The sequence below is a fragment of the Suricata suricatta genome, chromosome 15, assembly GCF_006229205.1.
Source record: "Suricata suricatta isolate VVHF042 chromosome 15, meerkat_22Aug2017_6uvM2_HiC, whole genome shotgun sequence".
In the NCBI taxonomy this organism is placed as follows: domain Eukaryota; kingdom Metazoa; phylum Chordata; class Mammalia; order Carnivora; family Herpestidae; genus Suricata; species Suricata suricatta.
This window is the reverse complement of record NC_043714.1, coordinates 41,251,721-41,276,588: the sequence shown is the minus strand read 5'-3', so window position 1 is coordinate 41,276,588 and position 24,868 is coordinate 41,251,721. Positions and strand designations below refer to the sequence as shown.

At 42.0% G+C, this 24,868-nt stretch overlaps 1 protein-coding gene and 1 long non-coding RNA gene across 8 annotated transcripts in view; one reads left to right on the top strand and one right to left on the bottom strand.

The window, feature by feature from the left end:
• Positions 1-12,998, bottom strand: part of MTDH (metadherin) — a 62,201-nt gene extending 49,203 nt beyond the window's left edge. For all 7 annotated transcript variants that reach the window (XR_003903074.1, XM_029923236.1, XM_029923238.1 and 4 more), the window contains exon 1: positions 12,275-12,998. Coding sequence is in view for 6 of the 7 variants with exons in the window: in XM_029923236.1 (XP_029779096.1) it covers positions 12,275-12,655 (381 nt within the window). In the remaining variant the exon portion in view is untranslated. The remainder of the gene's footprint in view (positions 1-12,274) is intronic.
• Positions 12,999-13,290: 292 nt separating this feature from the next.
• On the top strand, positions 13,291-22,425 carry LOC115279154. Its single transcript, XR_003903252.1, has 3 exons — positions 13,291-13,345; positions 21,105-21,222; positions 22,243-22,425. It is a non-coding gene; the product is annotated as an uncharacterized LOC115279154 (long non-coding RNA).
• The last annotated feature ends 2,443 nt before the right edge of the window (positions 22,426-24,868 follow it).

Genomic DNA, 24,868 nt, shown 5'->3' with positions numbered 1-24,868 from the left:
ATAGAAAGAAAAGTAAAGAAACCCTGGAAGGAATCTGGACTTGGAGCAACAACCACATCAGGAATATAAAAATGTTTAATTCTACCTCCAGGATTACCATCTCAACTGTCATTTCTCACATGTTAGTTCTTTGTTCATATTATCCTCTTTAGCCAAACTTTTTCTGATTTCCTGTGCTTTGCTTCACTCTCTCTATACAAGCCTTATGCCACCTGGACGATCTTGCAGTTCCAACTTCAGTTTCCAGTCTCTAATTGGCAGTTCACAGGCTGACATTTCTAAAACTTCACTAATCCCTTCAGGAGACTTTCCATCACAGTCACTGCTATAGCACTTCCATTTTATTCATATAAATGACTAAATTTACTAGCTGCTAAAAGGTGAAGAATTAATTAGTCAAAAACTACTAAAAAGTTCAATGCAATTCCTTTGAGGCCAAATGTAAACACTATTGGTACAGCCTCCCAAATGCAAGAAGAAACAATCTTCTTTTGAACAAAGTTCAGGCCTCAATCAGTCACCTACGGTGGGAATACTCAGTGTCCATTTCACAGACTCTGAAATGACCAGCAAGCCAGAGGTAGTCCCATGCTCCAACCTATGCCAATTTTACTTCCTTCTTTGCAAGATGAATTTATGCAACTACTGTAACTGTTGCTGTTCCCTTGGTCTATGCAGATTTCTCAACGTTCCACTGACACTTGGGCTTTAGATAGCTCTCATTACACTCATTACTACTGGGATTCTGTAAGTCAGCAACAACTCTTCCTCAAAATGCCAGGTAACATGAAACAATACGTCTCCTATCCCAAGAATAAAGTCAAAAGAACTCTTGGGCTGCAGGAAAAAAGGATACACTATGGTGGCTGTGACTCCCTTACCCACCAGCAACCATCTGTCCTGCCACTAGCTGGTCAGGAAGGCCTTGTTCTGGGAAATCATTAACCATATTTAAATCAGCAAATCCAGAAATGGAAGCATATTTTGTAGATCTGCTCATTTGAAAAGTTACTAACTGCAAAATAAATAAATAAATAGGCAGGCACCTGGGTGGCTCAGTTGCTTGAGCCTCTGACTCTTGGTTTCGGCTCAGGTCATGATCCCATGGTTGTGAAATTGAGCCCCAAGGTGGGCTCCACGCAGAGCATGGAGCCTGCTTGGGACTGTCTCTCTCCCCCACCTCCCTGCCCTGCTCCACTCCCTCCCCCATGCTCTCCCCAACTTGTGCTCTCTCTGAAAATAAACACACACACACACACACACACACACACACACACACACACAGAAAAAGAAAAGTAACTGCAAACCAACATTTCAAATCCAACCTGACTCCCAAAAGGATTTTATCTTTTGTATCTCATAAAACAGGTATTATCTTTTCTCAGCACAAAGCCTTAATATATATGATATGTTTCCACAGATTAGCAATTACGTGGGCCTCTCATTGTACCCTAGTATAAAATCTTCTGGAATACTTGGAGGTGTTTCCTCCCAGGGCCAACCAAAGTTAATTTCACATATAGAATATAAGCTATATTTTAAATTAGACAAGAACATCCTCCAAATTTGGTGAAAATCAATCAGTAATAGAAAAATGACAATCATTGCTTAGATAGATAAACTCCTTATAAGCAATGCTATCTCTGCCTTATTATTATACATTCCCCAACTCCTACGCCAGATCCTTTTAAAAATGCATTCATGAAAGAACACTGTGTGTGTGTGTGTGTGTGTGTGTGTGTGTGTGTGTGTGTGTTGGGAGGGGTGGTGATAAACCATAATGAAGATACCTAGCTGATAACCTAGAAAATGCAGAAGGGGGACACACAGCAGGAGAGCAGGGTCTCTTGTTGAATAATGCCTGATTCTGGAGCGCCTGGGTGGGTCAGTCAGTTGAGTGTGTGACTCTTGGTTTCAGCTCAGGTCATGATCTCACCGTCCCTGCGTTCAAGCCCTGCACTGAGCTCCACACTGTTAGTGTGGAGCCTGTTTGGGATTCTCTCTCTCCCCCTCTCCCTTGCTCATCTCTCTCTCTCTCTCTCAAAATAAACAAACTAAAAACAAAAATGCCTGACTTAAAGGAAATATAATTCTTCATGTTAGTCCAACTTTAAATTATTAATTCCATAAACGTTTATTAAGTACTTCAGGCACTGGGCTAGGAGCCTCAAGAACAAGGACAGATGAAAGGAATTTGCCCTCGAGAAGTTCTGAAGTTCAGAATAAGCAGATATGCTTAATAACAGACATCTACTCCAAAGGAATCTATATCTAAGATTACCATACATAAGATTTAACATCTGACTTCTAAAATGAAACCATTTAGAATCCCATTTTCACTTAGTTATGTAAATTTTATTTCTAGATATAAAATATAAAAACCATGAGTTCAAATTACTTGGAAATAACTTAAGAAACTAGAAGGGCAGCCTACCAACTACCAAAAAAATGGAGTATGAAGAGACCATGGTCTTTGGAACTGGACAAACCTGGAATTAAGACTCAACTTCTATATTTAATCACTGTGATTATAAGCATTTTCCTTGGCTTAGCCCTTTATTTCATCATTTGTAAATATAAAGAAAATATACAAGTTTCGTGTAAAAATGACAATAAATGAGAGAACATGGCTATAATGGCTCAAATCCTCATCCCCACGTTCCAGTTTTCAGGTCACAACTAGCAAGCCTACAACCAATGCTAAGTCCTGGTGGTCAGGAAGGGCATGTGTCAGGCCCAGCTCCAGACACAAATCCTTTTGGGAAGTTAACAGAATACAAATGGTAAATAAACATAGCCTCTCAGAGGCTAGAAATCGTCCAGGCTTGCTGTCAAAGACAGCAATGTAAATGCAATATCTTTCTTTTTTAAAAAACTGCTTCTAGTTTCACCATTTTCTAAGAAAAGAAAATTACATCATACTCACTTATGTTCATTCACTCACTATTCAGTAAGTGAACATAAGAGGAATACGTAAAACCCTTAAAAGCTGAAACAAAAACAAGTGAGACACAATCCCTGCCTTCAAGAAGCTTAGAACCTAGCAAAGGAAGACACATATACAATAGCAAACATTAAAATACACGACAGAAGGTATACTCTGTCCTCATCTCCTGACCCCTCCAACCCTACCCTTAAAGGGAAAGAGTATGGGTTTTAAAGGCAAGATGAGGGGCGCCTGGGTGGCTCAGTCAGTTAAGCCTCTGACTTCAGCTCAGGTCAGATCTCACGTTCGTGGGTTCGAGCCCCGTGTCAGGCTCTGTGCTGACAGCCAGCTCAGAGCCTGGAGCCTGCTTCCAGTTCTGTGTCTCCTTCTCTCTCTGCCCCTCCCCCTCTCATGCTCTGTCTCTGTATCAAAAATAAATAAAACATTAAAAAAAATAATAAAGGCAAGATGAAACCAAGGCTGAATTCCCAAATGTGTGTAATCCTGGAGAAGTTACTATTTCACCAGAGTTTCAATTTTCATAGCTCAAAGTTCTATTAAACATACAGGAAGCATTAAGTATACATATTGTCTCCATCATAAAAAAGATAAAGGGCAAAATGTTATGGAATTCAAGGTGTATCATCTTCAGCTGATAGAGTGTAAGATGACAGCCTAACATTCATAATTTTCAAGTATCTGCCAGGTGCCAAGCACTTTGCTAGATGCTTTACATGCATCATCTCATTTAGTGAAGAGGACCTTGCCTTGGTCAGTTTATTTTAGTTTGAAGAGTTCTGATACAAATTCAAGATAGAACAATTTCTGGTCATTTATGTGAAAGTGTCTTTTTCTGCCAAATGTGAATCTATCAATTATAAATAAACTACAGCTTCAGTTACAGTAATTTACTAACTTATTTTTAAATTCAACCCCAATTTTAAACTCTTAATAACTGGGAGTACAATCTTACAAACATGGCCTATAATTCAAATGTGCAAAATCATGCTATATATATCCTGAGCTATTTCCTTTAGTGGTAAGGATCCTGTGTCTTCTAAGCAGCCAGTCAAAAACTCAACTCTCTTCAGGGATTCCAAACTATCTACTTGTTAAATGCACCAGGAATGTGGATGGCTATTTTTATAGGATAGAGAGACGACACCCAATGCTCATCACATGGCCAATGTATGCTACAGAGGGTTTTTGAAGAATCCCATAAAGCACTGGTTTCCAAGGTTTTACATCCGATGGGTACTAAGATAAGGAATATATACGATACAACAGATACATAGCCATGTATGTTTTGCATCCTGATGGATGCCTTCTGAAGTACTGGCATTCGGTGCAACAGTTTGAAAATTACTAGCATCGCTGGAGAGAAAAAAGTACACTTCAAAACTGGTCAAAATAACACCAATTCCTCACTTAGAGCTCTTGATTTTGCTTCAGTAATAATTTAGGAGTGCCTGGGTGGCTCAGTAAGTTGAGCATCTGACTTTGGCTTGTGTCTTGATCTCGTGGTTCGCGAGGCTGAGCCCTGCAACGGCACTCACTGCTATCAGCACAGAGCCCAGTTTGGATTCTCTGTGCCCCTTCCCCCACTTGTATGCTCACTCTCAAAAATAAACATTAAAAAAATTAATAATTTAAAAATACTCAAAGCTTTCATAACCTTGATAAGTAGTACATTAACCAATAATGTCAAAGTGCAAAAGAAACCCCAAGTGTAAAGAGGGTTTATTGCTCCTCTTAATATCTAAGATAAGCATAACTATTAAAGGTCTTCTCTGTTAAGCCTTTGGCAGAATAAAATGACAAGATGAGAAAAAGTCCTGTCATATAACCACCAAATCAGAGCTCAAATTCTGGAGCTTTGGTAAAAGTCGTTACAGTTTTCAACACAAACTTGATTCTATTTTTTTAATGATTATTTATTTTTGAGAGAGAAGGAGAGAGTGAGTGAGCAGAGGAGAACAGAGAAGGAGAGAGAGAATTCCAAGCAGGCTCTATGCTCAGTGCAGAGCCCAATGTCGAGGTGAAACTCATGAACCTTGAGATGATGACCTGAGCCGAAATGAAGAGTTGGATGCCCAGGGCGCCTGGGTGGCTCAGTCAGTTAAGCATGTGATTTCAGCTCAGGTCATGATATCACAGTTCTTGCGTTTGAGTGCCTTTGAGTCCTGCATCGGACTCTGTGCTGACATGTCATGCCTGGAGCCTGCTTCAGATTCTGTCTCCCTTTCTCTCTGCCCCAAAAGAGTTAGACGCCCAACTACTGAGCCACCCAGATGCCCCCAAACTTTTGATTCTAAAAGTAAATTCTAAGAGAAAGAAAGAGAGGGGCACCTGGGTGGGTCAGTCGGTTAAATGCCAACTTAAGCTAGGTCATGATCTCGCGGTTTGGGAGTCGGAGCCCTATGCTGATGGCTCAGAGCCTGGAGCCTGCTTTGGAGTCCATGTCTCCTTTTCTCTCTGTCCCTTTCTCTCAAAAATAAACAAACATTTGAAAAAAAATTTTTAAAAGAAAGAAATAAAGAAAGAGAGCTGTAACTCACTGGGATAATTGGACTGTTCTCTGGATGTAATGTAACATCCTTGAACATGCTATGAAAGCCAGAGAGGTACATGGACGTATAGTTTGTAGACTACAAATTATCATACCATTTAGCCTTTGAAACTCCTTTGCTCTAGGACCTCAAATAAGTTATTATAATCGTTATAAATCTCAAGATTCCTTTTCTGTAAAATTGGAAATGTTTAACTATAACTCAGGATTTTTAAATTAAATGATTATTCTTTTTATACTTATAACTAGGGGGACTAGTGATTTAAAGGTAAAAGGAAAATCCTCGTTTGTGGGTGGCAAGTGATATAATTTACTTTCACTAATACTTGGGATAATATGACAAAACTACCAGTTAGAATAAAAGACAGACTTCTATTGGAATATCTTAAAAGAGAAAATGATTTAGCCAAATAAATTATCCAATTAAACTGTGAGGTATCATTATACTTACTTTGTTCAGAATTGAGTTCAACAAATAACTATCAGAGGTACTTTACATTCCAGGCACTGTTAGCCATTGTATATCAAGACTTACAACCTAGGGGCACCTCGGTGGCTCAGTTGGTTAAAGTGTCTGACTTCTGCTCAGGTCATGATCTCCCAGTTCATGAGTTCAAGCCCCATGTCGGGCTCTGTGCTGACAACTCAGAGCCTGGAGCCTGCTTCCGATTCTGTGTCTCCCTCACTCTCTCTCAAAAATAAAGAAACATTAAAAAAAAAAAAGACTTACAACTTAGAGGAGGGAAAAGACCCCTGAAAAGTAAATGGTTAAGTAATTTACAAACTGTGATAATTATAATAAACACATACAAAAACATAAGGCAGAAGATAGAAAGGGATGGTTATTTCAACTAGGGTGATCAGTAAATGATTTTCTGGGAAGGTGATGGTTTTTTTAAAAAATATGTTTGAGAGAGAGAGAAAGAGAGAGAGAGAGAGAGAGAGAGAGAGAGAGAGAGTGTGTGAGTGTGTGTATGTGTGTGTGTGTGTGAGGGAGCGCGGGCAAGTCAACAGGGGAGGGGAAGAGAGGGAGGGAGACATAGAATCCAAAGCAGGCTCCAGGCTCTGAGCTGTCAGCACAGAGCCTGACACAGGGCTCGAACCCACAAACCATGAGATCATGACCTGAGCCATGACCTGAGCTGAAGTCGGATGCTTAACCTACCAAGCCACTCAGACACCCCTAGGAAGGTGAGTTTTAAGGTGAGATATACAGGCTGATTTGAACAGTAGGGAAAAGATTATCCCAGAAGTGCTAATAATAGTTTATACAAAGGAACTGGGCTGTCAGAGAGTTTGAAGAACCGAAAAGAGATCACTATAGTTGGAGGTAATAAGAGAGGAAATGAACTCAAAATCAGTTTAGAAAGAAAAGCAGGTACTGGGTCACACAGGAAAGAACTTTGGATTTGAAATGCAAAAGCTGCTGAAGTGTCGGTTTTAGACAAGTGTTGGCGTTAGGATGGGAGGCCACCTGCAGAGGCTACTGCTCAGTAAATGAGCTAAGGTGCCAGACATTAGAACGAGAATAGTCAGACTCAAAATACATCTTGGAGGTAAAACTGATGGCACTGCTGATGGATTAGATACGAGGTATGGAAATAAGGAAAGGAGAAAAAGGGAAGAATCAAGAATGATTCTCAGATTTTTGGATTGAGTAACTGAATGGGTGTGAGTCACCATTTATAGAAACGGGGAAGACCAGGAGAGAAAAGGGAATCATGGATTGTTTTTAAAGATGTTAAAATTTGAGACAAAGGTCAGATTTCAAAATTGAAATCAAGTATACACCTAGACATGAGGTTCTGGAGATGAGAGGAATAGACCATTTACAGATACAGACTAATAGGAAGTTGATCCCCATTATTCAGGGATTCCATATTGGCAAGTTCACCTGCTCACTAAAATTAATTTCTAATCCCAAAATCAATACCTGAGGTGCTCTCCTGACCACTCACAGACATAGGCAGAGCTGGGGGGAAAAATCTGACTTGCTCTTCAGGTACATTCTCAGGCAATGCTCTGCCTTCTGGTTTCAGATATCATAAAAAATATAAAACAAACATATAAAAAAGAGAGACTAACCCTAGCTGGGGAGCTAGGGAAGGCTTTAGAGTAGAGACAGCACCATAGCTGGGCCATGAGGGATAAGTAGAAATTGTAGAGAGAAAGAAATACAGGCCTTTTAATAGAACAAAATAGTATGAATAAGAGACACTGAAGTCTAGCTAATGGTAATGTGTTTGGGATAATAGTTAAGAGATAAATCAAGATGGGGTTACATTATAAAGAGGTTTGAGTGCCATGTCATAGCCTGGATTTCATTCAACATGTGATGGGCAAACTATTGACAAGACATGAACATGAAAGTCACAGTCAAAGCTGGGCTTTAACAGATTTAACTGGCATGAGTGGGTAGAAAGGATTGGCAACAAAGAGGCTGGAAGTAGGAAAACCAGTTAGGATGCTATTAGCATAGTCCAAGCAAAAGGTAATAAAGTCCAAAAGTAGGGCAGTGGCAATGAAACTGGAACAGAAATAATGCCTACAAAAGACACTGCATACTATTAGAATGATTTATTGGCTATAAAATGATGGCCCTTACGAAATTTTAGCCAGAAGAAGCAAACACAGTCATGTTCCACTGTAAAAATAAAAAGGTGGTTCATATGGCTGTTTACCAGGCATGAAGAATGTGAATGGGCTGTATAAATATTCTGCTAAGGCATCTTACTCCTTTATGCATTCAGTAATTTTTTAAAATGTTTTATTTATTTTTGATATATAGAGAGAGATAGAGCATGAGAGGGGGAGGGGCAGAGAGAGAGAGAGGGAGACACAGAATCCAAAGCAGGCTCCAGGCTCTGAGCTGTCAGCTGTCAGCACAGAGCCCGATGTGTGGCTCGAACCCACAAACGTGACATCATGACCTGAGCTCAAGTCGGAGGCTTAACCGACTGAGCCACCCAGGCACCCCAACATTCAGTAATTTTTTATTGAGTACTAAGCACTATGCAAGGTCATACAAGAGCAAACACGACAAAACACTACTTATTCAATGAGCTTCTAGGTATCGACAATTGCATTATGGCAAATCTTTATGAGAAGCCCTACACTAATATAAAAATAACGTTTTCACTAAAATGAACTTTCATTGAAGTTTACCCTGGCTATAGGCTTCTAGTTGAAATTCAAGGCAGCAACTGTTAAAGACCAGTTAGTTATCTGAGATCTCACATCCATCTAAATCACTGCTCAGACTAAGTCAAGGTAAAAAATGTTTACTGAGTTCCTACTTAATACTTACATTGTACTAGGTGTCATGGTAAAAAACATAATGATTTCCAAAAAATGTCAAGAAATAAGCCCAGTGAAAAGTGCCACCCCCCCCTTCACTTTTAGTAGGAAAACAAACTGCAATTCATACCCTGACAGACTTATGCCAAGATATTATTAGCGGATAAAAACCAAAATGATATAAAAATTTCAAAAAGTGCTTATGCATATACAAAAGCTAAATACCAACTCTATCTATTTTTTAAAAATTTTTTATAGTTTATTTTTGAGACGAGAGACAGGGTATGAGTGGGGGAGGGGCAGAGAGAGGGAGACACAGAATCTGAAGACAGACTCCAGGCTCTGAGCTGTCAGCACAGAGCCCGACGCGGGGCTTGAACCCATAAACTGTGAGATCATGACCTGAGCCGAAGTCAGACACTTAACCAACTGAGCCACTCAGGCGCCCCTAAATACCTACTCTAAACTACGAGAAACAAATTTTAAACATCTGAGTTGCAAAATTTGGAATGATTTAAGAGACAACTAAAAATAATGGGATAAAAAAAGGAAAATAAAATATTTAATATCCCTTCACAAAACTGTAGTTTAGTTGGATCAGAGTAAGTATATCCTAAAATGTGTATCAGAATGGTATAGTAATGAAGAGCTGGATTGTAAGATTCAACACGACACCACTTAGAAATCTCTCCTTTACTATGGATCTTCTGGCTCTGTGCCAGCGAGTGATTTTTAAACTAATAGTAAGCATTTACCAACGAAGCTTGTTAAAAATGCAGATTCCCTGGCCTCAGTTCCAGAGATTTTGAATTCTGAATTTTAAGATCTGTGCTGGTGCTCAGGAATCTATACATTTTAATAAGCATTCAAAGGAACTCCACTGCAAGTAGTTAGAACATTTTGAGGAATCCTCCAATATTTAAATTCAACTAAGATCTTCAATTTATAAACAAGATAACAGAGCAACGTTAAATGCCTAATTCAAGTTTAGTTCCCTGTTCCTGCTGGGCAGACAGTCCTCTCGTGGACCTTTCCTGTTTCTTCAGCCTTTTCCACTATCTTGCTCCTACAAACTTTCAAAGCCAGATTCTGTGATAAGGTCTTTCCTGGCCTCCTGGGCCCACACCAGGTTTGCACTGTTAAATTTTTTTAGCGTATCCTTTTCCACAACTGGAATAAAAACCTCCCTGGGGAGCAACTGAGCTTGTACTTTTGTATCCCCTTCACAATGAAACATATGAATACTGTATTCCTTTTTACTGCCTTCAACTTGCAGACTGTAGCTGCTTTTCTCCAAGTAAATACTTAGCACAGTGCAGAGCAAAGTACTTTGGGCAAAAACACTTATGTGCAAAATACTACAAAAATGGGTGCTTCTATTTCTCAGTCTCATAAAGCAGTGTTTTCCTGTGGGTCATGCCTCACAATGAAATATGAAACCATTCTGATGGGTCACAACTATCATTGAAGAAACACAACCCCATATACTTTGTGTATTCACGGTGAGGCTGTGGAGGTTGTGGGGTACTGTCATGTAAGATATGTTTCTTATTGTAAGTTACAGTCAAAAAAGTTAGAAAGCCACAATTTTGTGACTGCTGATAAACTTCTCCAACACCTCTATACCATATTTTTCTCACCCAATTAACACTGAACAATCTGATTAGTCGTCTCATTCTTCACTCCCCAAAGCTTATTACTAGATTTATTTATTCCCTGCCCCGTTCCTTAACTAAGGAGTAAGTCTTAAGTCTGATGAGTATTTTTCCCAGGAGGCTGTCCCTCAGACAGGTCATCTGAGGGTTATGGTGCCCTTCGACAGGTTCCAGGAGCACCTGTCTCTCAAGTCTATCTGAAATTCTGGATATCCCAAACAGCGCTTTGAAATGTTCACAGTCTGATTCCTCTGCACAGGGTTTAGGCTTATTAATGAGCGTGGGTTTTTTCAAGATCACCTTCTTCGCTTATTCTGGAGCCAGGTTCTCAACATCCATCGTAACATTACTTTCTGGTAACCTCTGATGTGCTCGGAAAAATGTAATTCTATATATTTGAAATCAGTTCTATTTCCTCTTCTGACTTAAGATAGAATTCATAGTGACAAAGTCATATCCTTTTCTAAGTTTTGTTTATTATCTTAATCAGCAGACAAAATGTGAACACTTATCCAGGCCTAATAATGCACTGTGACCTATCACTTCTCGAATACTGACTTATTCCAATACTCTCATTGCTTCAGTTTGAACTCAAATCCCACTTCCTCCAATCACTTTCCTAAATCCCTTCAATGGAATTAGTCTCCTACCCTCCAAACCTCATTAACACTACTCTTACCCTTATAGCACTTGTCTATGCTCTATTAGCATAACTGATGAATCTTCTCTTACACTCCAAGATTGATTCTCACTCCTGTGTATACCTCCCACTGCCCAACACACACCAGAGTGCATTTCACACACTACGGACTTGGTTACATCTACTTTGCTGTACTGAAAGATAAAGAGCTTAATTCAGTGTACATAATAATAGGTTAGGAGCTGTTTCTAATCCTGCACACCCTCCATTTGTAAAATATGTTAAAAAACAAAACTCTAAGAGATACGATGGGAGATCCACGGGCAATAAAGGGTGTACAAATGCAACGGGAACGCATGATAAAACGGACGGGATGCGCTCTGCATTGCCACACGTGGTCCAGTAAATCGGTGCCTGAAGCTCTCTTTCAGACTGCACCATTCTGCTCTGTCATTCCGTTTTACTATTTCAAACCCTCGCACACCGCTCAACTTGACTTCGCTCTCCCTCATGGGGCCATGTACCCCGAAGTACGTTAGGCAACGACTCCCTTTGCCTTACTTCTGTTCAGGCCTCCACTGGCCACATTCACAACAGTAAGAGTGGGCAACCATTTCCCTTAAACAGTTTAACTAAAATGGAAGCGCGTCTAGACCTGGGTACCTTTAATCCTCCGTAAGCCCCAGATTTTTTAGATCATCCTATTTCCTCCACGGGCCACCGTCTCAATGTGACTTGAAACAGACATCTGCCTTCCAGGCGCAGTCTCTGCACAACTTCCCCAACACCACCTTAAGGAGGTCCCATTCCTCTCCACACACGCAGCCTACCAGGTAGGCCTCAAGAAGGGCTGGCATGTTATTCCGGGGGTCAAGGTTCCCGAAAATGGCTTGACCTCCCGGCGCTTCTATTTAAACGTGCCCCGCGTCGCCGTCTAACTTCCTTCCTCGAAACTAGTCTTTCCCACCCGTCCTATACTTCCTGAGTTTCCACGATTCCCCAAGCAGCGTGTCCACCGATCACCTCCTCCAGCTGGGGTGAGCCCAGTCCCAGCTCCCGACGAACCTCACTCTCTTCCCTCTCCATTCCCCGCTGGGGGGACCGGGGCTCGGCCTCCCGCTCGCTCGAGGTCTTCCCCGCCGGGCCCCGTCCCCTATTCCACCGCCGCTCCCTCCACCCCTACTCACTTTGGGCTTCTCGGGCAATTTCTTCCGGTTCTTCTTCTTCTGCTCCTCGCTCCTGAGGTTCTTCAACAGGGCTACATCGTCGGGGGCCGGGGCTGGCAGGGCCGCCGCCTCCTCCCGCTTGCGGGGCGGGCTCCTCCGCTTTTTTCGGGCGCCGGCACAAGCCGCGGCCCAGGCGTAGCAGAACAGCAGGAGCAGCAGCAGTCCCAGCGCGCCGGTGCCCACCAGGATCACCCAGCCCGGGTACCGCTTCGGCTCCAGCCCCAGGTCGAGGCCCAGCTCGGTGCGCAGAAAGCCTAGGCCAACCGAAAGCATTTCCCGCAGCCGAGCCGAGCCCTCCTCGGCCTGCTGGGCCAGCTCGGCCTGCCAGCTCTGTGCAGCCATCTTCCCTCCGTCAGAGAGACTCTCGGGGTGACGCCGGGGCGCACAGACGCCGTAGAAGAGTCAAGGGAGGCGAGGAAGGGACGGGCCGGACTGCCTCACGCCGAGCACATCGCGGCCGCCCCTCGCGCCGGAGCCGGGGATCGGCAGCTGCCGCCGCCAGGAGAGGGGGCTCCCAGTTCCCCCTCGTCAGCCTCACTCCGCCGCCGCCAGGAGGAGGGGGGCGGCGGGAGGGAGTGTCTCCAGTGGCGGCCGCTAAGCGGCGTCTCGGCGCCAGGGCCAGGCCCCGCTGTCGTCCCTTGGCGGAACAATGGCGGCTCCGGCCGCGATCCACGCCGCGCGCAGTGGGATGGGCGCGGGTCACGTGGGCACCATGGGCGGGACGTGGGTATCACGTGGGCAGGGCGGGGCGGGAGCCGTTGGGTCGAGGGCGCGGCTTTTGGGGTTGGTAGTGACTAGTTCTGGCCTAGTGGAGGCTCCAAGCCTGGGGATAGCTGACCTTGGACGGGAGTCTGGGAGGGGTCAACAGCAGGAAGCCTCCGCCAGACGGCTGGTGTCCCGGAGCTAGGAGACGTGGCGCTTTAATGGGTCCAGGGGAGGGGCTCTCGAGGAAGTCAGAGAGGGGGTGGGAGGTGGAGAGGAGCGGGTGAAGAGTGTGGAAGCGTGTCCGGGGTCTAGGTCAAAGTCTCCCTGGTAGGCGGAGGTTTTCTTCGTTCTTTTCCCGGGAGCGGTGTTGGGGTGGAATCAGCATTATCTCCTTGTGTCACACGGCTAGATTCTTCCAGAGTAAGCTTAACAGAGTATGAAGCCGGCACTCAACTCTTGCAAGGCCTAGGTTTCATTCACAAACTGGCTGTTTCTCTTCAGGGCCAACTAACATACCGCGTGCCTATCATTTGCAGCCTGGCTCATTCACTCTTGCTCTGGGTGTTCCCCAGAATTCAAAACTTGGAAAGCCCGTGGGCGGCATTATTTTCCTACTAATTTGTAGCTTTAGTAAGAAATAACAAGAGAAGCACATTGAACTGTGTTTACACGTAGAGGTAGCTCCCCCTGCCTTGTGTTTTATTTTAAGCTTTCATACAAGACCACAAAAGGAGTTTGGAAAAATTCTGTGTTTATCATCTGTATTGACCATCTCTGGGTAGAGTTAGGAAGAAATGAATTGCCTTTCCAGATTTTTAATTACAAAGATGATGTTTGCAGGATGCCTTCGGTTTAGCTTTGTTTTTCCATTTTGCTATATGGAAACCTTAATCATTAAATGATAGCATGTAAGCAGGTGTCTTGACTGTCCTACTTACAGTTGATCCTTGAACAACTCGGGGGTTAGGGGCACTGACTCCTGGGCAGTGGAATATAATTCTTGACTCCTCCAAAACTTTAATTGCCTACTGTTGACTGGAAGCCTTACCAAGGATAGGAACGGTCACTCAACACATATTTTGTATGTTATATGTATTACATACTATTGTCTTAAATAAGTCTTAAAGAGAGAAATAATGTTAACAAAATCGTAAGGAAAATACATATATGTAAGATTTAATAGATGGAGGCAGAGATGGGAGGAAAGAAAGAGACCAGGTTATGGAGCCAAGAAAGCCTTTATTGAGATCTGCGATTCCTGGGTGAGGTCCCATGACCCCGGGAGTGGGGGGTCAGGGAAGTCACGCCTGGTAGGCGATGAGGGTGGGGGTGGGGTTATGGGCAGATTATCAAATAAGGGCATTTCAGGGATGTGGTCAGATGGAATAGGTTGCCTCCTCAGTCAGGGTGATGGGAAGCTGGAGCTTCATGATTGGCTGTTTCCAAATGGGGCTGGACATCCGAAATCTGCAGGTGAGGGGCGGGGGTAGTCTGTGCACGTGTTCTCCTCCAGCCCCCAGAGAAATGGCCGCTCAGTGGCCACCTTAAGGTGACTCTTACAATATACAGTACTGTTCTGTTTATTTGTTGAAAGAAATGCGTGTCTAACTGACCCAGGGGGTTCCAACTTGTGTTTTTCAAGGGTCAATTGTACAGACTTTCTCAAAGAATAGAAAGGGGGTAAGATTAATAAGCATCTAATGCCAAAATTGTATTAAGGAGTATTTTGACCTACTTTGAAACAGTATTGTAATTCATGTTGTGATTAATGGGTGGAGTGGAGTTTGGTAAATAATAAAAATAAACTACTATTGCTAAGCTTTTATAGATTTATAATTAAAGACATTGTAAATTATAAGGCCTAAAACTTTTTGAAGATGCCATTGGGCTCTGAGTTAACTTATCTAAAAGGTTCCAGATTCCATTTATATTTATGAAATTAGCTTTCTAATCCCGTACTTAACATTTTATTTCCAGAGACGGAAAATGTGATGACTTTCCAAAGAGGTTCCACTGCCCATTCTAAGTTAACAATATGTGGATTTATGAATTAGGCAGATTATACAATAAGTAGCAGGATTTCCCAGTTCCTTTGGCAGCCTAGCAGCTATTGATTATGTAAGATCATTTCACCTTTAGTTTTTTCTCTGACTATCCCTAAAAATACCTTTTAAAAAGTTAAATTTAAAAATTTACTTTGTTTGGTAATACAGATAGCATCATTTTCATATACAACTTAATAGTCATCTTTCCAAGTAGTGTGTGTGTGTATGTTTAAATGCATACTTTAAAGTTTATTTATTTTTGAGAGAGAAAACATAAGCAGGGAAGGGGTTGAGAGAGAGAAGGAGACAGAATCCGAAGCAGGCTCCAGGCTCTGAGCTGTCAGCACAGATGCGGGGCTCGAACCCAAGAACCGTGAGATCAGGACCTGAGCTGAAGTCGAATGCTTAACCGATAGAGCCACCCAGGTGCCCCTCAAGTATTTGTATTTAAAAAACAGAAATAAGGTTATATACTATTTACTGTTTTGCACTTAACGAGGTCATGAATATTCACGTCAGTTGATAAAGCCCATCTAAACCCTGGAATGTGCCTGTACTTCCACAAAATTGGGTTTGTTAACTTGTAGCAGAATGAAGATTACGTTTAAATGAAATGATACTTTGAAGGACTCAAAGCAAAACTGGTTGTGTGTAAAGGACTTATCAGGTCTGACCCAAGTAGATAGACTCAGAATTCTAACTCTTTGGAAATGGCAAAGTTAAGATAAATGTGAAATGTTTATGAAACCTCTAACCTGAAACGTGGGTTGGAATTAAAAAACTGCTTTCTCCTTTTTTTTAAGTTTATGTTTGAAAGAGAGAGAGCTGGGAGGGGAAGAGAGAGGGAGAGAGAGAGAGAGAAAGGGAGAGAGAGAGAGAGAGAGGGAGAATCCTAAGCAGGCTCCACATCACACAGAGCGTGATGTGGGGCTCAAATCCACGAACCGTGAGATCGTGACCTAGCCAAAATCTAGAGCCAGTAGCTTAACTGACTGAGCCGCCCAGGCACCCCCTCCCCCTCCCCCGAAAACCCCTGCATTTTCTAAGTGTCAAAGTGACTCATACAATGGACTACCACTTGGAAATAAAAAGGAATGCATCATAAATACATGCAACAACATGGATGAATCTGCACATAATTATGCCTAGTGAAAGAAGCCAGGCAAAAAGAGTACATAGAATCTGATTCGGCTTATATAAAACTAGAAAATACAAAGAATAGAGACAGAAAGCAGACAAACAGTTACTTGTGGGGAGGGGTGGGAGCAAGAAGTGGGAGGGATTACCAAGGGGTACTAGGAGACTTCAGGCAGTAATGGATATGTTCATTACCTTCACTGTCATGATGGTTTTCAACTTGCCAAGTTGTATGCTTTAAATATTAGAGTTTATGTTGCTACACCTCAAAAAAAAAAAAAGCAGTTCACGGAAATTTTTAGAAAGTGAACTACATGGCTTAGATCCTTACAAGAGTGTGATGTTCCATTCTGACTGAGGGGATTTCTAACAAAATGTTTGCCAATCTATGATTTTAAAAAACAAGGTTTCCCAATACCATATCCTTGATGTTTGTTAACAAAAACAGTTCTTATAGATTTACACAGTAAATATTCACTTACTCTATTGTCTGGTTCTCCTGTAATTTAACATACTTTATTGTTAGATAGTTCGATTACAGGGGTTTTTGTTTTTGTTTCTTGCCATTGAATGCAATTCTGGCATGGACTAAATCTTTCTGACTATCCATAATTACTTCTTAAAGATAGAATCCTAGAAGTGTAATTGCCTGAGTCATAGACCACAAATGTAGTCTAACCTAAGGGACCTGAAGAAGTTCTACTTAAATCCTGTCATTCACTGAAGAAAAAAAGATAGCTTCAAAGCATAGTCATACCCTAGAGTCAGAGTAGAAACCAGTGTTTTCATTGCCTTTGACCCCTTGGCTGCTTCTCTTTTTCGATACACTCTGTGATCAGTTCTTGGGATTAGAATGTGTATCTGTATGTTCAGGCTGCCATAATAAAATTCCCTAGACTGGTAGCTAAAACAAAAGATTTATTTTCTCATGGTTCAGGAAGCTGGAAATCCAGGATCACGGTGTCAGCAAGGTCAGGTTCAGGATCAAGATATCAGCGCGGTCAGTGTCTGATAAGGTCTCTCTTTCTGGCTTGCACATGGCTGCTTTCCTGCTGTGTCATCACAAGGTAGATAGAAGGCCAGTGAACTCTGGTGTCGAATAAGGATACCAGTCCTATCAGATGAGAGCCCTACCCTATGACTTCATTTAACCTTAATTATTTCCTTAAAGGCTCTATCTCCAAATACAGTTACACTGGGGGTTAGGGCTTGAACAGATGAATTTGGGGGAGGGGGAACACAAACCTTCAGTCCATAATTGGGCAGGAAGCTTCCACTCAAGTAGTTTATCTTTGAGGGCTGATGGAAGGAAAATGTTGACTTGGGTCTTTAAAATGTAGACTACTGCCATTGGAAGCGCCTGGACCACAGCAAGATTACACACCAAGAGGGTGATTTTACACTAAAGCAGGAAACTACAGTTTGTGCCAAGACTTCGGAACTATGGTCAGGAAGGGGCTATCATTAGAATAAATTAGTAAGAATTGTAAATAATGAAATTATCTGCAGAAGTATCCTAAATGAAAAGAATTTAGAAATATGTTGCTGAAAGGGCCAGGCTATTTCCAAGTCTCTTTAAAAGATCGGGAGATATGCTAAGAACCTGCATGGAAGTAAAAACTGGTTGGGTCATGAAGGTAGGGGCCAGGGGAAGCAGAGAAGACCAAATGTGATAATAGAAGCAAAAGTTACGGCAAATGCATTTGGTGGAATGCCATGCCACCATAAACATAGCAAGGGAAATTTGCGTTCTGATATTGTGTACATAAAGTTTAAAGGACACTTTATAAATAAAAGTGTAAAACCATGCATGGGAATAATGAACACCAAATTGAGGATATTGGTTATTTCTAGGGAGAGTGAGACAGAAATGAGACTGGAGTGAGTACACAGGGGACTACAAATGTATCTATCATGTTTTATCTCAAACTAGGTTATGAGTACAAGTATCTCCTTAAATTATCTCTACTTTTTATATGCCAGAAATACTTTATAATTAAATATAAGTGACAACAATTAAATGACAAAAGCAATCATTTGCACAGAGGCTAAACAAAATAACAGGGGCCCTCCTTGACTACCCAACTGTTGTGTCGCTATTATCTTACGGTGGGGAAAGGGGGTCAGACCATCTTAGCTCAGCAGGTAGCTGCTAAGGTCATTTAACCCCCTTCCCACTGATTTCATGCTCAGCGTACCACGCCCATGTGGCATCTCGTATAGACTCTACCACACAAGAGGGCCTGGGTTGAAGAGTTGGCTGAAGTACTCTGATCCTTCTAGCAGTTACGTTTATTGGCATAAATCATGCATTCTTGATGGACCAATGTTGCTCCCATGGGTGTGACAATAACTGCTTCTTGGGGCAAGAAATACTTTAAAAAATGTATGACACAAATAAAATATACTAGATGCAAAGATATGCAATATATCTGTGGCCTCACAAGTTCACGGGTGGTGATTAGGGAAAGAATAACTAAAAAGGCACGTAGAGGGGCAATAATTAAAAAATGGTTGAGAAATACTAGTGTAAAGGAAGACTGACATTTGGTTTCATCAATTAGGCTCCATCTTTTTGGTTAATTAGTCTCCTTGGGTCATTTCTTTAGTCATTTCTTCATTGTACTTTTATTAAACCACAACTGTGATTTAAATGCACGTTGTCCTCAGAAATCTCAGAACCTAGTGAGTGTAATGGACCCTTTTTTAAATAGCCTTAATACAAGATAGTGTTGCTATAGTAAGCTGGTTTGAGCATGGAGATTATATTGGATGCTGTGATGCATGTCCCAGATACCCCTTCAATAATGAGGGACTTACTCCCCAACTCTGGGAGTATTACTAGAAGACCTCCCTGAGGTAGGTGTCAGACTTTGGGGAATATTACTGAGGAAAACCTCCTCAGCCATGGTCATATCTCCTTCCAGGGACAGTCACCAATAGCCTGGGAACATAAAACCTTGACTTTCTTGTCCTAACTTGGAACTTATTTTTTTAAAGTTTATTTTTTAAGTTTGAACTTTTATTTTGAGAGAGAAAGAAAGCACACACATAGGGGAGGACCAGAGAGAGGGGGCGAGAGAGAAGACCAAGCAGGCTCTGTGCTGCTGGCATGGAGCTTGACATAGGGCTCCATTTCAGCCTAAATCAAGAGTTGGACACTTAATTGACTGAACCACCTAGGTGCCCCTGTTTTGTTTTATTTTATTTTATTTTATTTTATTTTATTTTATTTTATTTTATGAGAGAGAGAGAAAGGAGCGGGGGAGAGAGAGAGAGAGAGGAGGGAGAAAGCAGGGGAAAGGGACAGAGGGAGAGAGAGAGAAAGAATCCCAAGCAAACTTCATGCTCAGGCTGGAGCCCAACATGGCGTTTGATCCATGACCCTAGGATCATTACCTAAGCTGAAATCAAGAGTCAGAAGCTCAACTGACTGAGCCACCCAGGTGCTCCCCTAACTTGGGACAATTTTAAAGGGCTATCCCAGCCCCAAAGCACTCCATGGGCTTGGCTGAGGATTGTTAGCCCTGTATCACAGCTCACCTTTTCCTCTTCCCAGTACTACTTCCTTCCCTCCCACAGGCACCATTTCCGAGAGCACTTCCTTATATGCTGATCTATCTCAAAGTCTGCTTCCTAGAAAATACAGCCTGTAACAGGGATAAGATGTATATACAAAATATTTGGCATCAGTAAGGAGAGAGAGATTATTTCCAGAATTCAGTGATTCATCACTTACATACAACATGCAATGCTCATCACAGTAAATGCTCTGCTTAGTACCCATCACCTAACCAGTCCATCTCCCACCCAGCTCCCTCTGTCAGCCCATAGTTTGTTCTCTATCACTGAGTCTCTTATAATTTGTTTCCCTCTCTTCTCTTCACCCCACTTCCCATGTGTATATCTGTTTTATTTCTTAAATTCCACATATGAGTGAAATCATATGGTATTTGTCTTTCTCTGATTGACTTATGTTGCTTAGTGTAATACATTCTAGCTCCATCCATGTCATTATGAAGACTTCTTGCTTTTTGATGGCTGGGTAATATTCATATATATATGCCACATATTCTTTAGCCATTTACCAGTTGATGGACATCTGGGCTCTCTCCATAGTTTACTATTGTTGATAATGCTTCTATAAACACTGGGGTGCATGTACCCCTCTGAATTAGTATTTTTGTATCCTTTGGGTAAATACCTAATAGTGCATTTGGTGGATTATAGGGTAGTTCTATTTGTAGTTTCTTTAAAAAAATTTTTTTTTAATGTTTTATTTATTTTTGATACAGAGAGAGACAGAGCATGAGAGGGGGAGGGGCAGAGAGAGAAGGAGACACAGAACCAGAAGCAGACTCCAGGCTCTGAGCTGAGCTGTTAGCACAGAGCCTGATGTGGGGCTCGAACCCACGAACGTGAGATCTGACCTGAGCCGAAGTCAGAGGCTTAACCAACTGAGCCACCCAGGCGCCCTATTTGTAGTTTCTTGAGGAATCTCCATACCGTTCTTCAGAATGGCTGCACCAGTTTGCATTCCTACCAACAGTGCAAGAGAATTCCCCTTTCTCCACATCCTCGCCAACACCTGTTGTTTCTTGTGTTGTTAATTTTAGTCATTTTGACAGATGTGAGGTGGTATCTCATTGTGGTTTTGATTTGTATTTCCCTGATGATGAGTAATGTTGAGAATCTTTTCATGTGTCTGTTGGCCATCTGGATGTCCATTCATGTCTTCTGCCCATTTCTTAACTGGGTTTTTTTTTTTTTTTTTTTGGTGTTGAGTTTGGTAAGTTCTTTATAAATTTTGGATACTAATCCTTTGCCAGATATATCATTTTCAAATATCTTCTCCCATTCTCCATGCTGTCTTTTAGTTTTGTTGATTGTTTCCTTCTGTGTAGGTTAAGTCTTGAAGGATTAATAGGATGAGAGAAGAGAGACTGTGGTGATGAATTCTAAGCATGGAGACCAGCAAAAGTCATCTTGGGACATGAGAGAATATGATGCATCTGGACTATGGTGAGCATTGCTGTAACTGGTGATAAAGTCCTTAAGATTTTGGCAAGGGATTGAGGAAGAGGACATTTTCAAGAATGACTCCTATGCTTCTCCCTTCCAGTTGGACAGATGGTGGTGCCATTCACTGAAAAAGGAAAAATTGGGAAAGAACTAAGTCTGGCAAGCCAAGATTAGTAGTATCGTTTTATATGCATTGATTCTGAGGAGTACAAAATATCCAGATCAAGATAGGGAGGTGAATACATAGGTGTAGACTCCACAGCACAGCTGAGGATCTGGAGGTAGCTCTTGCTTTCTTCGCTCTAATCACACTTTTCGTTCCTCAATCATTTGATGCTTTCTGCTCTTATAAGCTCCTTGTATTTGCTCTTCATTGGGCTTTCCCTGGTTAATTCCTGCTCATTCTTCATATCTCAGGTGAAATACCCTCCCACAGGCTGTGCTCAACCACCAGATCAGGTCACTTCCTCATGTTACATATTTTCATCGCACCACACATTTTCGTAGTATTTGTCAAAACTGTAATTTCACATTTATTTATAGAATTATTTTCTCTCTCCTTCTGACTATAATTTCCATGAGAACAAAAACCTTGTGTGGCTTTGTTCATCATTATATCCTGTACCTAGCAAATGCCTAGCACATGTAAATGTTCAGGACATATTTAAAAGAATAGTTGATACTCAGGTTAATGGGAATAAAAATCCAATGGTCATTTACACATGAAGACAGTTCCCTAACTGAAGGTACCAGTATTTTGTGGATGAGAGACTCTAAGATGCCCCCAGTTATCCTGACTCTTGATATTCATATCCTTGTGTAATTCCATCCTCGGGAGCCTAGGAGAAGCCTGTGACTTATTTCTAATAACAGAATATGGCAAAGATTGTATTACATGAGACTGTAGCTGCCATATTGCTAGAAAATATTATTTTCTTGTCCCTTGCTTATTCTGTGAAATGAGCTTCCCTGCGGAGAGGCACATGGGGCAAGAATCTGAGTGTGGTCGCCTACCAGCAGCCAGCAAGAAAGCAAGATGTTTTGTCGGATGATCCAGAGAGCACTAAATCCTGCCAACAGCTACATGAATTTTGAAAGAGAATCTTCCCTGATAAGACTTCAGTGCTGGCTAACATCCTTCTGAGGGACACCAAAGCGGAAGAGCCAGTTAAGCTGTATCCATATTCCTGATTCACAGGAACCGTGAGGTAATAAATAGGTATGATTTTAAGTTAGTAAGTTTGTGGGTATATTGTTTTGTAGCAACAGATAACTAATTGTGGGATTTTGGTACCTGATAGAGGGTGCTGCTGTAATAAATACTTGAAAATTTGGGAGTGGATTTGAAACCAAGCAGTGGTCAAAGGCTGGAAAAGTTTTGAGGAGCATGAAAGAGAAAGCCAAATTGTCTTGAACAGTTTGTAAGAAGAAATAATGGACTTTAAAGACAATGCCCAGGAGGCATATAAGGACACGAGGAACATGGTTTTGAATTTTTTAAAATGTTTGTCTTTGAGAGAGAGACAGACAGAGCGAGAGAGACAGAGAGACAGAGCACAAACGGCTGAGGGACAGAGAGAGAGAGGGAGACACAGAAGCAGGCTCCAGGCTCTGAGCTGTCAGCACAGAGCCACACGCAGTGCTCGAACTCACAAACCATGAGATCATGACCTGAGCCAAAGTCAAATGCTTCATTGACTGAACCACCCAGGTGCCCCAGGATCATATTTTACATATTTTTGGAATGGACATCTTTGGAGGAAGGGAACTTTTTTTGGTAATCGTAGAAAATTTAGCCGGATGTCTTCTGCAATTTTATGCAAAGTAAGACTTGTAAGTGATGAACATAGATATGTAGTCATGAAAATTTTCAAGCAAAAGTGTTGAAAGTACCACTGAGTTTCTTCTTGGTATTTATAGTAAAATGCAAGAAGAGAGAAATAAGAAAATAACTATGAAACAACATAAGCCAGGACTTGTTAATTCCGGAAATTTTCAGCTTCTTCAGATGGGAAAAGATGCTAAAATGAAGGGCTAGCTTCTTCTTCTTCTTTTTTTAATGTTTTATTTATTATTGAGACAGAGAGAACCAAAGCATGAGCGGGGGGAGGGGGAGGGTCAGAGAGAGGAGACACAGCATCTGAAGCAGGCTCCAGGCTCTGAGCTGTCAGCACAGAGCCCCAAGTGACTTGAACTCATAAACCATGTGATTGTGACCTGAGCCGAAGTCGGTCGCTTAACTGACTGAGCCATCCAGGTGCCCCTACTTCTTTTTTTTTTTAATGTTTATTTATTTTTCAGAGAGAAGCAGACTGCAAAGTGGGGTAGGGGCAGAGAGAGAGGGAGGGACAGAATCCGAAGCAGGCTCCAAGCTGTCAGCACAGAGCCCAATGTAGGGCATGAACCCACGAACAGTGAGATCATGGCCCAAGCCAAAGTTAGACGCTTAACCAACTGAGCCACCCAGGCCCCCCCAAAGGACTGGCTTCTAAGCACTGACAGAGAAGGTGGCACGGAGAAAGAGCTGAGAGTGTGACTTAACAACCTTTTGTTAAAACCTCAGAAAGATCGAAGGATCGTACTATTCAATTCCACGAAGGAGCTTGAGAGAGATCAAGGGCACACTTCAAGGAGGTTCTCAATTAACCCATTGGTCTTCTAGGAAGTTTAAGAATATTTTTTTCCTCAGCTAAATCAACAGGAGCCCAAGGTAGAGAAGGTCTTACCCAGAAGAGATTTTGGACTGGCTTTTGTCCAGTGGAATGAACCCCAGTGACATTCATAGTTGACCCAGAAAGTTTATGAGAAAGTTGCATCACCAAATCACTGCCACTTTGGACTGAATGGGAAAGAGAACAAAAATGAAAAGAAGGTGTCGAGCTTCCCAAATTCTACTGGCAGGAGTCAGGCTGAGAAAACCACATATACTGCCAACTTCTGCTCCTTCCATGAAAAGGAACAGAGATTCAGAATATGGAACCAAGATTCTAGGGGGTGGAGTCAAGGACTACAGAGAACTAGACCTTGAAGCCTAACCAGAGAACATCCAACATTTGCTGAGGCGTACTTCTGAGTTACTCTGGATCACTGTTGCTTTTGTACTTATCATTTCTCCCAATATGATTGGCAATGATTTAGCCATTTTCCTTTGCCTGTCACACCACTGTATGTTAGGTGTCTAGGAGGAAGAAAATATGTCTCTTTAGTTTCACAGTCCCCTTAAATTGAAAAGAACTGTGCTCTCTGCCTTCTGGTGTTTATGACTTTGTATCATCCCGTCTTCTTGAATAACGTGCTTCCAAGAATCAATAAATAGACTACTTCAACATTGAGGAATGTCATTTCTATGATCAGATTGCAAAAGCTTCTGAATTCCATTGGGCTGGCAGACTTACCCCCTTGATGGTTTTGATGAAACAAGTTGCCATATTGGAGAGGCACATGTGGCAGGGGATGAGGGGCAGCCTCTGGCCAGTAGCCAGCTGCACACTGAAGTCCTCAACCCAACAGCCCAAAAGAAGCGGAATCCTGCCAACAGCCATGTAAGGAAGCTTAGAAGCAAATCCTCCCTTAATTAAACCTTCAGATAAGCCCCCAGTCCTGGCTCATGGCTTGATGGCAGTGACAATTTTTGAGAGAACTTGGA